This window comes from Dermacentor silvarum, chromosome 8, assembly GCF_013339745.2.
Source record: "Dermacentor silvarum isolate Dsil-2018 chromosome 8, BIME_Dsil_1.4, whole genome shotgun sequence".
Classification (NCBI taxonomy): domain Eukaryota; kingdom Metazoa; phylum Arthropoda; class Arachnida; order Ixodida; family Ixodidae; genus Dermacentor; species Dermacentor silvarum.
Window position 1 is genome coordinate 147,118,724 of NC_051161.1, and position 17,162 is coordinate 147,135,885.

At 44.1% G+C, this 17,162-nt stretch overlaps 1 protein-coding gene across 1 annotated transcript; it reads left to right on the forward strand.

The window, feature by feature from the left end:
• The first annotated feature begins 10,655 nt into the window (after positions 1 to 10,655).
• LOC119462480 (uncharacterized) lies at positions 10,656 to 12,926 on the forward strand. Its single transcript, XM_049672123.1, has 4 exons — positions 10,656 to 10,880; positions 10,956 to 11,162; positions 11,590 to 11,652; positions 12,125 to 12,926. Exons 1-4 carry the CDS (start codon positions 10,691 to 10,693, stop codon positions 12,199 to 12,201), a joined length of 537 nt encoding a protein of 178 aa, XP_049528080.1. The 5' UTR covers positions 10,656 to 10,690; the 3' UTR covers positions 12,202 to 12,926.
• The last annotated feature ends 4,236 nt before the right edge of the window (positions 12,927 to 17,162 follow it).

Genomic DNA, 17,162 nt, shown 5'->3' on the forward strand with positions numbered 1-17,162 from the left:
GTTGAGTAAACTTTTAGTGAATATTGTCATGTGGTAGTCGGGGAAAGCTGATCCAAGTATAATTTTAGTGAATATGAGTCAAAGCAAGCTCGGCAAGTAGATTTTTGGTGAATATGACTCAGTGCAAGCTCACCTGAGTAGAATTTTGATGAATATAAGTCGGAGCAAGCTTGGCTAAGTAGATATTTGGTGAATATGACTCGGTGCAAGCTTGCCTGAGTAGAATCTTTGTGAATATTAGTCAGATCAAGCTCGGCCAAGTACAATTTTGGTGAATATGAGTCAGAGCAAGCTCGGATAAGTAGAATTTTGGTGAATATGACTGAGCTAGCTCGATTGAGTAATGATGGGATATGGTTATACGAGTTTATGCAGTAATATATGTAAGTGCAGACTCATTAGCAACATTGCCTCCATCTTGATGGGCTATACCTACGCCTCGTGATGAGTCTGCACACTTTATGAGCTGTGGACATGCAAGACCCACCCACACTTGAAAAGATACTATCATTCATACGAAGGAATGCAACCGGCTGACTTCACTGCACAATTTTGATCTGCTTTTGTTTAATGAGTTATCTACTGCTTATAAAAACAAGGTGTTCGCCTGCTTTTCGCATTATTGCATGTGTTTTACAGGAAGTAGAGACAGAGAAGCAAGAAAAGGCAAGGATGTTTATGGCTATGTAGTTTCTTAGAGTACTGCAATATGTTACAACCAGCATAAACAAAAGTAATTCGATGCACTGAAGTAAGCGAAATGTGCAATTACCTTTTAATGTGAGGGTTAATACAGATGCAGTAAGGACACAAAGTCTGCAACACACTGAAGGTTTATTGGTTTTTTTATTCAGGAGAAAAATGATGCATCAGAAAAATGAGAAAAAAACTGTTTAAGTATTGCTTCGAAAATAAATTGGCAATACTGCTTATTCCCCGTCAAAGCGTGAAATATGCTATTGTAGAACATTCATTACGATATCCAGTTTGCACGTTCGCTTTGCGTCTCGCAGCGGAAGTAACAGAACCTTGAAATGAGATAATTCATTGGGGAAAATGCGCATGAAAGCCCTAACCAACCGACTGCAACTAAATGGTCGCGCGTATAGCGTGACCCATTGACCACAGCATTTGTCCGTAGTTGCATATTCTTTAAATTGTTCCGTCCGTAAAAGCATACGGCGATAAAACTGTGGCGTTTTCGTATATCGCGAGTTGTCTCCAGAACCAGAAAATTGGGACGACATCCGAAGGCCATGCCTTCCCGTGAGGGACACCTCGTAGTATTTACACACTCGCAGCGCGTGTGAATAACGGAAAATCACGCAAAAGTACGTACTATCAGCACCCGAAGCCAACCTAAAAACAGCGTCGCCAGATTAGCAACGTAGCGTGTCAACAAACTCGTAGAAATCACAGAACCGAATCTGACCTACGAGTTTTTATCTGCACTGTTCGCGTGTCGGTGCTGATGTTACGTACCGATTGCGTAATCCAAGGCTCCACTCAATTAGTTGCACTGTTCGAGGCTCGTTGATCCAATATTTATAGACAAAAAAGTATCTATAAACGTTGCGTTGAGCGACCGCCGCCATTTTCCAAAACAGACTGCGAAATACCTCTCGGCGCAATTTCGACGGAAAAATCGCAGCGATTGCTGCGACGTTGCGACGCTGCGACTAACCGGTTGGTCGCAGCCGAAAATCGCAGAAACGGCCCTGCGACTGCGATTTTCGTCGCATGCGACGGAAATCGCACTTCCGGTGCGATAATCGCAGTGCAAAATCGCACCATGTGAAACGGCCTTTAGGCGAAGGCCGTCGTCTGCGGAGACAGCGTGGCGGGCAAATTGTGCTTTCCGAGCGCAGAGTGGCGCGACTAGGCTGCGTAGGAAAAGTTCGTCCGATCGCTTCAGCTCATCCTGTTTCAAGCACTGCTCGTCCACCGCGCCCCAGCCTGCAGGCCAAGTCCGGCGTCGTCATCGGAGTACTGGGGCACCTGCGAGCACCTGGGATTCAACCCGGACCAACCAACCTGCGCAGTCGAAGCGGTCACATTATATTGGAAGGCTCAGAATGAACGCTGGGCTACCTTCCGGCGCCACAGCTGCCGAAATCATTTTTCGCAGTTACACGGTACCGCTGCACTGCACAGGCAGAGAGGCGAAGGAAGTTACTTCGCCAACATCGACCGCCTCGGCTGTCCGAACGACCACCTCTCGAGGCGGCAAATGATTTGGCTCACGTACTGCCTGAGCCAAAGCGTAGACATATGACTGTTGAAGGAGATGACCGGCGACTTGTTTCCTCTATCGGAGCAAGCCATCGCCGACTAGAGGAACTACCCTTGTAAGTTCGCGATAGACGAGCTGCTGGCGCAACCTCCACTCGGTGTCCCCGGGGAGATAGCGCAAATTGACGAGTGCCTTCTTCGCGGCGAGCAAAAGTACAATCAAGGCCGCCCAATGTCGGGCGATAACTTTCCGCCGAGCCGCCAAAATTACGACGGTATTAAAGATGGTGGCACATGGGTCTTCGGCATGTTCTGCGCGACCAGAGGGGTGCTGCGACTTTCAAGGTCGATCGACGAAAGGCGGCGATGCTAGGCGCCTTTATTGCAGCCAATGTTTAACCGGGGACCAATATTCATAGTGACGAATTGGCCGCATACAAATATATCACAAATTTAGTCGATGCTAACGGGGCTATGCGTCAATCTGCATTGGGAAATAGTCAACCACAGCGTGAACTTGCACGAACGTGCACAAACAATGTACATGGTAACAACTGTATTCTTGCATTTCGCCCCCATCGAAATGCGACCGCCGTGGCCGGGAAACGAGCTCGCGTCGTCGAGCTTGGCGGCGCTACACGTATGCATTTACCGCTAAGCTAACATGGCGGATTTCACTGTACGATTCAACTACGCGACACGTCTAAACAAACGGCCATGCGCTAAATACAGGCACAACATTACTATTGCGTTTTTATCGAGCTGCCGTGATATTGCACGCGAATGCGAAAGTACGTGACTTACTTGACTCGGCGCACCGCAGTTATCCACGCTCGTCGTCTGTCCTTCTCGTACCACCTCTCCGGAATTCTGTAGAACTTCACGGGCGGCTTTCGACTTTTCTAGGCTTTTGTGGCAATCAACAACACAGCAGTATTGCGTGCCACCTTTCCTGGTTGATGAGGTCGCGCTCGCCGTCACAAAAACGCACGCGGTGGCTCGCGCCGTAGAGAACACCGCGGGCGTGCGCTGGCCCGGCGGCGACCTTCGACACTTCCATCTTTCCGCCAGGGGAGTGGGCGGCGCTGGTGCCGCGCGGGCAAACTTTAGGTTGCCTCGTCTATAAGACGGTTTTCAGCAGCGGCGCACGGGCGCGGCCATGTTTGATCACGTGATTGCGCCGGCATGACTGGCCTTGGGTTGAAGGCCAGCGAAGGAGCCGTACTGCTGTAGTCGTGGGCGACGGTGCGGCAAGCGGCGTTGTTTCGGGTCCACCGATGGACAGCGGCTGGATCGACGACACAAAGCTCTGGCCCATGGTTCAACGATCATGTAAGTGAACCATTGTTTGTCATTTTAACGTTGTATGTGCTCGCGCCGGAGCGCTCTGGCGCTCGATCATCGTGCATGCGCGTCGCTCGTTCGCGCCGAGCGATTCGAGCTCATGGAGGCTTTTTGTGCGGCGTTCACGTCAGTTCGCTAGTTCTTTTTCTTTTTGTGGTTAGTGCGGTGTACTTAAGCTACGATCTGAGCTGTTTGAAGTGGTTGCCCAGCCTCTCGCGCTTTGCTTGACGGCCTCGAATGTGTATGCTTGAGCGCCGAGTGAAAAATCCGTGTCCGCTTGTGTGTTGACGTCTCGCTCGCTGGTATTTTAGCTTCCCACATACGTTGAGGTAAGCGTTTGCCTCGATACTGGTGCACTGATCTTTGCAGAATCCACATGTGCGGCGGGCACGCAATAGTTTCGCGTAGTTGACTTCGGCGCGGCAGATTGTGTTTGTTGGATGTACTAACTGAATGCCCCCGAACAGGTGTTGTTTCATAGTAAAACCCCTGTCACACGGGCACATTCGATCGCAATTGAGCCTCGATCCGAATCCAGTCGGTCGTGATTCGCAAATCGTAATCGAAGTGTCCGATTTCGATCGGAGACCGACGTAAGCAGCTTCAAGCTCAGTGTGACAGAAAACGAGGTACAACGAGAAAGAAAGAGATCCGAAGAAATAACCCTCTAAAAAGGCCGTTTTATTTTTTATGCACGTATAATTTTGAAAATCTGTGTGCTGCGTCGACGCCATGCACGTAGTTCTGAGATTTGCAGACGATCAGAATCGGCGGACGTGGCACGTCGTTTACCTAAAATATCGAATGAAAAAGTATTTTTTTCTGAAAATTGATTTGTACGTACTTTTACTACCTCTTAGGCACGTTTATTATTTGCTTCGGACTTAGTAACACTAAAAGCGTTAGAACCCAAACAACACGATCCTGATATTTGGACTGTGTAGTAGCGATCATTTTCGATTGCGATCGGAAGTCCGAGCCGGATCGAGGCTCGATCGCGATCGAAAGTGGCCATGTGACAGGAGCATAACTTTGGCTAGCTGTAACTCAAGCGTTTTATAAATGATTTCCCGTTTCAACTTTTCAAGCTCTTCATAGGAGAGCAACACCAGCTTAGTAATCAAATATGTATTAATTATTGAAACTCCAGAACTATAATTTATAAATCCAAACGATCAGTTTAATATCAGACTGTATCTATCGTTTCATCTTGTAACTGCAGCGCGAACACGAGAAACGAGGACAAAAAGTGAAAGTGACAGACAAGCGCTTTCACTTTTTGTCCTCGTTTCTCGTGTGCGCGCTGCAGTTACAAGATGAATAGATACCAACTCGCCCAACTTTCAGTACTTTTGTATCTATCGTGTTATTTTAGTTCTTTCAAACATCTGCAGATGTCTTGAGGAGTAAATAAAAAATCAGCTTTCTTTCATTGTCATTTTTTTTTCATTCCCGCAGTACATACAAATGTTTCTCCCCTATTTCAGTTGTCTACGACTACATGGTCAAGCCAGTCGACCAAGATGGGAAGCCTGCACAGGACTACAGGGGGTTTGCAGAGGGCATCAACCTTTTTGACAGTGGCAATGTTGGGAAAGCTTTGTGTCAATCCAAGGATGGCATCTGCAGCATAAAGCTGTGTTCCAAGCTGCAGTGTTGGGTAGGGATAGTCCTTGGTTAGACGCCCATCAACAAAGTGAATAGAACATACCTGAAAGAAAAGGGTGATTCATGTAATATTTACAATGGTTTGCTTTTATTTGAACGTAAGAATAAAGGAGTCCACATAAATAAAAAGCACGCACATGGGTAACGCATGCAGTTCTCAGTGCAAACTGCCACAAATGTGACAAAAAAAAGACAATAGCAATGTGCTGCCCATGTCTCTTCCATAATCACAAATAATGTCATAATTTCATAGTGTCAAATAATGCCACAATTTCGCGATGTCAAAAGAGGCTATGAAAATTAAAGTAAATAATATATATATTCAGCATGCGCTTTGGGGGAACCCTGAAAGACACAAGGCAGAAGGAAACAGCTGATTTGTAGTTACCACTACTTTAAAATGCAGCTAATCAAATAATGTCTAACTGGTGAGTTTGAAATTATTTACTTTTATTTTCATGGTTTCTATTGACATCACGAAATTGTGACATTATTGTATATCACTTTACGATAAACACGCAACCAACGCTTCTAGCGTTGTTCGAAACAATAATTTTGCGCTACAGCGTCAACACAGCTAGCTTTCGCGTACCTGTTGCTGGCCACAAACAACGCCAGGTCTACGTTCTGATCACACCGTGCATCCGATACAGCAGCGAAACCAACATATGTAAAATCAGACGCGCAGGCAGGAATCCGTCAAGCTTAACGATTTAAAAATGCGATTCAGATAGCACTTTTCCAATCTTTTCTGCAGGAGTTCTCACCGCGACAACTAGTACGCCTTAATTGGCACCGATCCCGGCGCATATACCCAATGGGCCACAAAAATCCGGTGGACGTCCGAATTATATCCGAACGTCCACGTCCAGAGCCGGTTATCCCCAGGATTACCCAGGGACGTTGTGTTCCGGATGTTTTGAACGTCCGTTTTGTTTTTAATCTCGAACGTCCTAAGGACATCTGCACTGGATTTTACGCGGACGTCATGCTTCAGACGGCAGAGGGACATCCATGGGACATCATCTATTTGATTATTTCTCAACAGTTTCTGCACTGCGCATAGTTCAAGCGACATCTGCAATGAACATCGCATAAATTCTCGATCGTGAATTCGCAACAGAGTTTTTCGTGGCGAAATTGCACGCTTCCACAAAAAAAAAGCAAAATAACAATACACACAGTTCAAGCGCCCCGAATTTGCAACTACGCCGCTGCAGGAGTGGAAAATGTGAATAAGTTCCACCTGCCCGAGCACGCTTAAATCGTGGACTTCGCTAAATGTGCCGTTTCTATGTACGTGTCGTAAGCGTGACGGCCATGGCCCAAACGCTGACGTATTCCTCACCACGCGATCTACCGACGGAATTATCTTTTACACCATCAACTTGCGCACATATGTCCGCAACACCAGCCATGAAAGTTCTACAAAGGTGTACTACTGTACATCGCAGCACATTTTTCGCCAACGCATAAAAAATATGTTTCGCACCGATCAACCGTTCGTTTGTTTACAAAACACCGGCGCCGCCAAAAACGAGCTACATTGACGCACCATAGTTGCCAGCATTACAACAAGAGTCTACCAAAAACCAATACAAACTCAGTAATTTACGAAAACATATATCGTTACATAAGTAACTGCTCTCAGTGAAAGTTATTAATTTATTTTATTCGTATCTTGAACATAGGTGGTGATAATATCCACCCCCACCTGCAGCCACGGTGAGAGAGACAGAAGCACGTAGGGTGCCTCGATGCGAGCGGCGGCGCTGGCATCGAGGCACTCTAGAAACACGTAGCCGCCTAGTTATCAACATCATCAGCTTGCTCATTCGCGCCAAAAGCAACCAAAGGTCGCGTTTTGTTGGTTCTTTATTCTATGTTTTATTCCTCCATGCCAAAGGACCTCTGAATGCGTGCAAGTGCGTGCGCTAAGTCTCCGTTTGAACATCTGGGCCTTGTTTATGCATCTTGCAGACGTTAGCACAAGAAACAAAGGTGAGGAAAACTTGTACTTCAGGGCTGCGCTTGGTTACGGGAAGTGGCGGGAAATTCCTACTTCAGGACTGCACTTGTGGTTTCGGGAAGAGGCGGGAAGATGCGCAAGCTTTCATAGGCGATGTAATCGGCTTATGGTTTCTTGTAGAGTCTCTGTAAATATGGAGAGTGCTCGCGAAGGACGTATTGCAGAGAAGGCGTCGCGGGAGACGAGAAGAGTGCTTGAACTAATTGACCCTCTGCGTGTTATGCCGGAATGCTCGCGGGACAACACAAATGCTGTCTCCAATGCTCACGAAGAAGCTGTAGTTGAAGAATCTGAAAGCCTTTCTGAAGACGCACATTTCTCTGACCTGGATAATTCCGTGCGGCCGGGGGATAGTTTGTCACGCATCTGCCAGTCAAGTACCCGCTGTCAGGATACTGAGGGCTCAATTGCAGAAGTTGAAGAAGCTGCAGAAGAGAATTTTCAAGAGGGCCTTAGAAGGTGGGCAGTTGAAAACAACATAAGGAGAAATGCGCTAACAGACTTGCTACAGCTGCTCAAACGTCATGGCAGCCTTTATGCACTTGATATCCCAGATGACGCGCGGACACTCCTGAAAACTCCACGACGAAAAAATAAGTATGCCGTAACGGCTTTGAGCCCAGGTGACTTTTGTCACTTCGGCCTTGCAGCCGGACTAAAACATTCATTGAGGTTTGTGAAAACCATTCCAGATGTTGTTTCTCTCACAGTGAATGTGGATGGTCTGCCACTTGCGAAAAGTTCTAAGATGCAGCTGTGGCCCATACAATGCCAGGCTAGCTTTTCTGGGGATGGTCGCACTGCGCCATTTGTTGTTGGAGCATTTGCAGGGCCATCAAAGCCACATTCTTCAAATGACTTCTTGCGACCTTTTGTCGATGAGCTCCAGCACTTGATGTCTCATGGTCTAAGTGTCTGTGATCAACTAATTCAGGTCCAACTGAAGGCAATTGTTTGTGACGCACCTGCACGGTCGTTCATAATGATGACAAAAGGCCACAGTGGGTATAGTGGTTGTCCAAAATGCACAGTTGAGGGTGCATACATTGGAGGCAAGGTTGTATTTCTTGATGCAAACTGCTCCCTTCGTACAGATATCAGCTTCAGGCAGCAGTATGATCTTGAGCACCACAGAGGAACATCCATTCTTCTCGAGTTACCTCTTGATACTGTGCGCGATGTGCCATTGGATTACATGCATGTGGTTCTTCTAGGTGTTGTCAGGAAGCTGCTCTCCCTATGGGTTACAGGTCCTTTGCATGTTCGTCTCGGGCCGCTTCAGCGCCGTAATTTTCATGAACAAAGCAGTGCCTTGCGGCCTTACATTCCGTGTGAGTTTGCACGTAAACCGAGGGGCCTCGACGAGTTAGATCGTTGGAAGGCTGTGGAATTCAGACTGTTCTTGTTCTACACCGGACCACTTCTGCTCAACCTCACTCTTGCAGATGACCTGTATCAAAATTTCTTGCTTCTTCATGCCGCACTCTCAATACTGGTTAATAGGCAGTTATGCATTCATCATGCTGACTACGCAAGGGAATTACTGAAGCATTTTGTGGCTGGTTATGCAAATTTGTATGGAGAAGAACATATGTCTTTCAATGTTCATTGTTTGTTGCACTTGCCAGATGATGTAAAACACCATGGTGCTCTTGACTGCTTCAGTGCTTTTCCTTTCGAGAATAATATGAGACAGCTAAAGAAGCACCTTCGGAGGCATGGAAAGCCACTGCAACAACTCGGAAACAGAATAGCAGAGTTGCTATCAAGCACTTCCAAAGAGCGCCCCAGAGAAGATATCGAGTCAGCTTGTCACTCCCATGACAATGGTCCACTCCTGCCCTCATGCAGCCTTCCGTGCTATAAAACTCTGAGATTTGACAATTTTGTGCTGAGCTTGGATGAGAAGGACAGTTGCTGCATGCAAGGCGAGCACATAATTGTTGTTAAGAATATTGCCACCATGAGTTCTACGAATGAATTGTGCATTATTGGCCAAGAATTTCTTCACAAGGAAGACATGTATAAGCAGCCTTTCGAGTCCTCAAGACTTCAAATTTTTGTTGTGTCACACCTTTCGGCACTTAAAGTATGGCCCATAAGTAATGTCCAGAAAATGGTCATGCTGCCATGGAAGGGGCAGCACGTTGTCATGCCGGAAGGGTATACTGTTAGTTAGGGTTTTTCCAAGCTTTCTTGTCATTCTGGTAGTGTGAAGCCTTGTTTGTGAAGCTGTGTTCATGAGTGTTAGTGCTTTGGCACAAAAATTATAGGAGCACCATAATGCTTGTGGATGTGTTTGAATTGGAATCTTTGCGGCTGCTACAAGTTCATGACATTCAGTGACATTCGACAAATAGTGCAGAGAAGTGTCCAGCTTTCCACACTGACAGCTCCTTTAAGGAAACATTGGGGAGTAACCATTTTATTTCTGTGAGGTAAGTGGCCCCACAGTTTTTGTTTATCTGTGAGCCGTAATTGCAAGTTTTAGAAAATGTGTAGATAATGGTACAGTACTGGTCCATAATATTTACACACTTGGTATTCAACCTAATATAACTGCAAGATACCTTCAACTTTACTGAAACACTGTAAACAATACAGGCATACCCAGAGGTCGTTGTGTTGCGAGCTGTACTCTGCCTAATTAATCATTAGGAGTTCTTTGTAACAGTGGACCCATGTGAATAGTCAGCGTCAATACTTTGAAGCTGATAGTTGTAAAAAGGGCTGTGTATGCAGCATGGAAAGTTCCAATTGTGATGTAGTGTTTTGATAGCCCAGCGTGTAAGCTATGCACTTGAGTTTTAGGTTTCATACCATGTTTCAAATTTTTTTTGCTGGCTTCTGTTTAACATGAGCAATATCCTTTGCTCAAACATTTATTTCCGGGGGGCTCACTGTGTCCACGACAATTATTGTTGGATGGCTACTTTACATATTGCAAAGGAAACATGTCTGACAGTGAATGTTAAGTGATCCATTTGTCACAGGGATTTTTTTCTCCGAGTTAATAGATGGCTTATGTAAGGTTGGCGTGTTTCACAATCATTTTAATGTCTGTATTTTTGTTCACCAACTGCTTGATTGTGATGTGTGAAACTTAGTTTAGCATATTTAGCATATGGTTCAGTTGACAAAATATGTCTAGCTGTATTTATGTATCTTAAATATATTATGTATGCTGTCTGCACCCTTCTGCAGAGAAAGCAAGACAAGGTTTGTCTCAGCTCCTCTATATTGGGGAAAATCTTACTTTTGCTTGTTCATTTAAAAGTGCACTTATATTCAGAATCCGGGCATACATATACTGCTGGCTAATAAGGTGAAAATATTTCGGCCCATGTATAGTATGTATGTATGTACCTGATGTAAACTTTGGATGTTGATAGTGCATTTTATTTCTTTCTACTTTAGATGAGTTATGCCATTGTCGAATTTGTGAAGTCAAAAGAAGTTGAAGTTGTGCCAGTTTCGTGGGTGTCGGATAGGCAGTGCTGCTGGCCTGACCATGTAAAGGCTGAAAAAGCCAGTAGAATGGTGAAGAAACAGACTCCTCCGCAGGCGGCGTGGAAACGCTTTGACATTGCTGTCAAAGGACTGTTTGGTAAGTTCATGTTTCAGCAAGCTGGTTTCTCATGCAAAGCATAGGATTAGTTCTCATTATTTACTTTTTATACAGGTACTTATGATAGTGCACGAAAAAATCTGAACCGTAGCCAGTTCCACTCTGACCTGGGCAGTGATTCTGAAGTGGTTCCAAGGAAGCGATGCCGAAGGCCACCACGGAACTGGACAGACTCTGACTCTAATGCGAGTGGGACAGAAGAGGCCACTGCAAAGACATGTCCACTGACACTCCCCGCCATTCCGAAAAATTTCCCTCAAGGTAATTTTGTGTTACCTTCATTGCCTAACAGATACACCTGTTATGGCCTGTTTTTGTTTTTTCTTCTTCTTTTTGTCTCTTGTATGGCCTTTCGTGCTTTGCTTATGGCTTTCTGCAATTATTTTGTGGTGAGATGCACTGATGACAGGCACTTAACTTTCCTGAAATGCTCAAGCTAGAATATGTTACCACCAGATATAATGGAAGTGGAAACATTTATGTCACTATTGAAACAATGCTATCTTAGCTCCATGACATAGAAAAAAGGGGTAAATTTTAACTCGCAAATCGGTTCAGTTATGAAAGGTCTGTGCAGTTCAATTGTAAAAGATCTGGGATATACACAACTTTTAAAAGCATAGGATCTGATTGTACACTGTGCTCACTGGCATTTGATTGAATGTGTAATATGCATGTTACTTTTTAGGCCTGACTTCAAGTCAAATGTCAAGTGGAGCTACCGGCAGTGAGAGAGAAATACCAAGAACAGGTATGTTAGCACATATTTTTCTACATAGCTATGCAGCCACTATTTATTTTTATACAAACTATCCTTTCTGTGCAAAAGAAGTCTGGAGCCATGGTCTACGTAAAGTTGTTATAAATGTGATTCAATCTGGGCATGGGGGTTTTTTCCTGCAGAAGCAGGTGTTAATCAGTAAATAAAATGAACAACACAACGTTGTACTGTTTTAACTTCCTAGATGAGGTGGCTTTAGTATAGATCCCAGATGGTAGGGACATCTTTGGTATGGAAGCACACTGGAAACAAAATGTAAAGGAAAGGCATATCGATCTTGGAAATACAATTCTGTACTTGGTAAAATGAGGAGACTAGCAGTATTTTTGTACTTCATTGGCAATGATTAGCATTCATTTCAACAGGTTCAGTTTCTCTTCCATATCAAAACTATACAGAAGAATACTGTTTTTTGCTCATTGAACACCTTTTATAATTTCAGGCTTGCTGTCACGTTCAAATTCATCATGCAGTGAGCGTGATAACACTGTTGATGCAGGCAAGTACAGTACAGTCTAGTCTATTTCTTATTTTAGGTCAATATTTAGCTGATCAATAATGTAACTGTGAAAAGGGCTTGGGTTTCCGAGTGGTTTACCATAGTTTCTAAGCACTCTTAGCTAATGCCAGATCCGTCTCACATATGTGGGCACAACTGCAATTATTGTTTACAGGTAATGCAAACAAAGGAGACAACATTTCAGAAACCAAGTCCTTTGTATGCAATTCTGACCAATGAGATTATCCTGTAATGCTAATTTATTACATTTATGCTTTCCAGGTCAACCAGTGGAAGTGGAGAAGCCACAAAGCGCACCTACTGAACATGGCAGTGACCAGTGTATGCAGATTTAAAATTATGGCTTTTATAAATTCTTTCGCAAATTGATTTCATAAGCGTAACGATCACTTGGGAGTTATTTTAGAATGGCACATGTACACAGGGTGTTTCAGAGAACACTCAAAACTTTTTAAAGGTTGCCTGTGGCAGATAGCACAGTTCTAATTTACGAGCTGGTCTGCTTGAAGAGGCGGACATTACTTGAACAAAAATGAAATGCATAATCGGCTAATTAACAAAAAATCACTAATCAAGTTTTAACTAATTACCTTATGGTCCCCGTACTGCAATTTACAAATTCCAGCTGTGCAGTTCACAAGGAAGATCCATTTGGAACAAATTCTCAGGATGACGGCAGTTTCGAAATATTAATTCCCAAACTTTGTGGAGAAATGCATTGGCATTCCAGTTACTTTCTGAACAAAACATCATTTCACACATGAAGCACAAAAGTAACTGGAATGCCAATGCATTTCTCCACAAAGTTTGGGAATTAATATTTCGAAACTGCCGTCATCCTGAGAATTCGTTCCAAGTAGATCCGCCTAGTTAACTGCACAGCTAGAATTTGTAAATTGCAATATGGGGGCCGTACGGTAATTAGTTGAAAACTGAATTAGTGATTTTTTAATTAGTCGATTATGCATTTCAATTTTTTTGTGCTAGTAATGTCCACCTCTTCGAGTGGACAAGCTCATGAACTAGAATTGTGCTATCTGCCGCAGGCAACCTTTAAAAATTTTTGAAAATGTTTGCTGAAACACCCGGTATATATTTCTTTATTGTTGGCTACTGTGACCTCCAAGGTTACACATTGTGCAGTTATTATTATTATTATTTTGCAGATGTACTCCAGCATATTTGGATCCGCCGTGCCTGTGGGCACGGCGGATCCAAAGCTGCCATGTCGCTAAAAGGAACGCTTCTCTGCTTGGTGCAGGTTTTTCTTGGCCTCGCTGCTTCTGAATGCGCACGCCCACTTGATGCGTCCTGCGACGACAAGAACCAGCTCATGAGCAAAGGCCCTTCGCTCCCAACGCTGTCGTCATCTGATGACGCAATTCTGCTGGCCTTTCCTTTCAAGCATCTCGGTGTGACGTCATCGCTTGGCGCCGCTATAAAGGAGGACCGACTTGATTTCGTCTTCTGTGGGCACGGCGGATCCAAAGCTGCCATGTCGCTAAATGGAACGCTTCTCTGCTTGGTGCAGGTTTTTCTTGGCCTCGCTGCTTCTGAATGCGCACGCCCACTTGATGCGTCCTGCGACGACAAGAACCAGCTCATGAGCAAAGGCCCTTCGCTCCCAACGCTGTCGTCATCTGATGACGCAATTCTGCTGGCCTTTCCTTTCAAGCATATCGGTGTGACGTCATCGCTTGGCGCCGCTATAAAGGAGGACCGACATGATTTCGTCTTCTGTGGGCACGGCGGATCCAAAGCTGCCATGTCGCTAAATGGAACGCTTCTCTGCTTGGTGCAGGTTAGTACCCATTGTAGTTCGATACGTAGTGATTGTCGAGGCTTAGTGGTCCTGCCGTGCCCACGGCGTTGTTTTATAATAGCGTATGACTGTTTTGATGTTTGCAAACTACTAATTTGCGGCGATGTCGAGGAAAACCCAGGACCTACCCAGAAGGAACTATACGAGCAACTACTTGAAGGTCAGACAGAAATTCGTAAGGAACTACTAGAAATAAAAACTGAATTCGCTGAACTGAAAGAACAGATGCACGACCTCAGGCGTACTGTGGAAAATATGGCATCCGTGCGCTCAGCACAGCATGAAAACACAGATCAACTACAGGCCACACTGAAATCGTTTGAACACGTCATGTCTTTTCAAACTAAAAAGCTAACAGATCTTGAAGACCATAGTAGACGGTCTAATCTAATTATCCATGGTATACCTGAGACCTCAGTAGAGTCAGATGAGGAACTAAAGAACAAGGTTGTGAAGGGTATTTTTCAAGATAAACTCGAAGTTAAATGTGAATCTGTAGGGCGTATCCATCGACTTGGTAAGCAAGCGGGGAAGCGGCCTGTAATAGTGTACCTGCAAGACTTTACGGAAAAAAAACAAATATTGAAAAACGCAACCAAACTAAAGGGCTCGAATATCTTTATTAAGAATGATTATTCCAAATCGACGATAAGAAAACGCAGCCTGCTCTGGAACAGCGCAAAGGCCGAGATGGAACAAGGCAAAAGAATCAACCTCATACACGATAAACTAAAGATCGACAGAGATATGTACTTTTGGGACGATGCACAAAACAGGCGGGTGAAAATGACCAACTACAAAAACACCAGTCCTCAACAGCCTAAAAACTGACGTGACGTGCATGTGCACGACAAGCAACTTCGTCTCCTTAATTTGAATGCCCGCAGTGTTATGAATAAAACCGAACCCCTCGAAATTCTACTGCTGCAGTACGATCCTCACATTACTGTAATAACTGAAACTTGGTTACATGAACGTGTGAATGATGACGACATTTTCCGCCTTCCTATACGGCTTTTCGTAAGGACAGGCAATCAAGGGGAGGTGGTGTGGCCGTTCTGATCAAAAACAAATTTGACGCTGTCTTGCTAGAGGATGTACCGGAACTTGAATGTATCTGCATTAAACTAACACTGTGGGGCCACTCGTTCATCTTATACGCATTATATAGACCGCCTGACTCAACTCTTGACTACTTACTAAAACTAAAGGCACATATGTCTAAATATCAGGACAACAAAGTTCTTTTGGTTGGCGATTTTAATATGCCTGGAGTAGACTGGGAACGTTTTGAGACTTTTTCAACCAATACATGTCATGCAAATGCAGTGTTTGACATAATGCTCACACACAATTTGACACAATTAGTTCATGAACCAACGCATTACCAAGGTGCCTCTAAATCTGTTTTAGATTTGGTGTTCATTCCGCGTGATTTTCGCACATCCACCGTTGTAATTGATCAAGGGCTGTCTGATCACTACCTTGTCTCAGTTTCTATTCCCCTGGTGCCACTTTCACAGACTATGAACCCGTCCTTTCATCATGTGAAAGACTATACACGTGCCCATGATGTACGCATTATTGACCACCTAGAAAATAGTCTTGTAGATTTTGTTGATACGGATGTTTGCCGTTTGTTGGACCAGTTTAAACGCATATGCTTCTATTGCATCGAAAACTTTATACCGTCTAAACGTAAAAAGGTGCATAAACATACGCCCTGGATGACGAGAGGTATCATTCATCTTAAGCGTAAAGCGAAAAGATTAAAGAAAAAGCATGCTGACCCCAAACTTATATCTGACACTCTAAATAACCTTGCAGATGCGGTGCATAGCTCGAAAGAATACTACTTCAACACGTCACTCGCAAACTTCATAAAAAATGATCCAAAGAAATTTTGGAACTATATCAGCGAAAAAAAGAAACCCATATCACAAGTTTTGGTCGATGGTTCAATGGTATCTGATCAGACCGCCATTGCTCAACACTTCAATGACTATTTCCATAATGTATTTTCTGCCCCTAGTGCTTCTCTACCCACCAAAACAGTGGACCATGCTGTAAATGTTAACTTCATTTCTTATCCTGGTGTCGTTGCTATGTTGCTTAACTCGAAGACTAAAACTTCTTGCGGGCCCGACAATATCCCTAACATATTTCTTCGTCGTTTTGCCGAGTCTGTTGCAAAATACTTAGTTATTATTTTTCGTGTCTCTTTGTTATCAGCGGAATTACCAGATGACTGGAAGTCAGCCCGTGTTGTGCCGATATTCAAGAAAGACGACCGTCTATTATTGCAAAATTATCGCCCGATCTCCTTAACATCATCGTGTTGTAAACTTATCGAACACATAATAGCTAACAAATTAAACGAATTCCTAGAAGAACACTCTGTCTTATCAAATCATCAACATGGATTTCGAAAAGGATTTTCTACTACAACACAATTGGTTAGTATAGTGCACACCTTTGCAGCTTGTCTTGACACTAACAGTCAAATTGATGTAATATTTCTAGATTATAGTAAAGCATTCGACACTGTTCCTCACGATAAACTAATTATAAAGCTTCGGTTAATTGGTATACCAGAATTGTTTCTTTCCTGGATTTTAGCATACCTGAATAACCGTAATCAATACGTTCAGGTGGGAGAACAGCAATCGGGCTGCCTTCCGGTAACCTCTGGCGTTCCGCAAGGGAGCGTACTCGGCCCCCTACTTTTTTTGCTCTACATCAATGACATTGTCAATGTGGTCATCACCCCAGTACAAATTCGTCTGTTTGCTGACGATTGCGTTCTGTTTAGAGAAGTTACCTGCCTTAGTGACCAATGTGACCTTAACTCTAACTTAGGCAATGTGTTAAAATGGTGTGAGCAATGGGGGATGCTTCTTAATGCAACTAAATGTGTCTATCTCCCCATAACGCGCAGAAAAGCCCCCCTAGACTACACTTACAATTTGGCTGCAGCACCTTTACAGAAAGTAGCCTGCTATAAATACTTAGGTCTAACAATAACCAGTAACTTATCGTGGAACTTACACATAAATAACATCTGCTCTGCTGCTTTCCGGAAACTATGCCTTCTACGCCACAAACTAAAAACTGCCCCACCTAGTGTTAAACTACTCT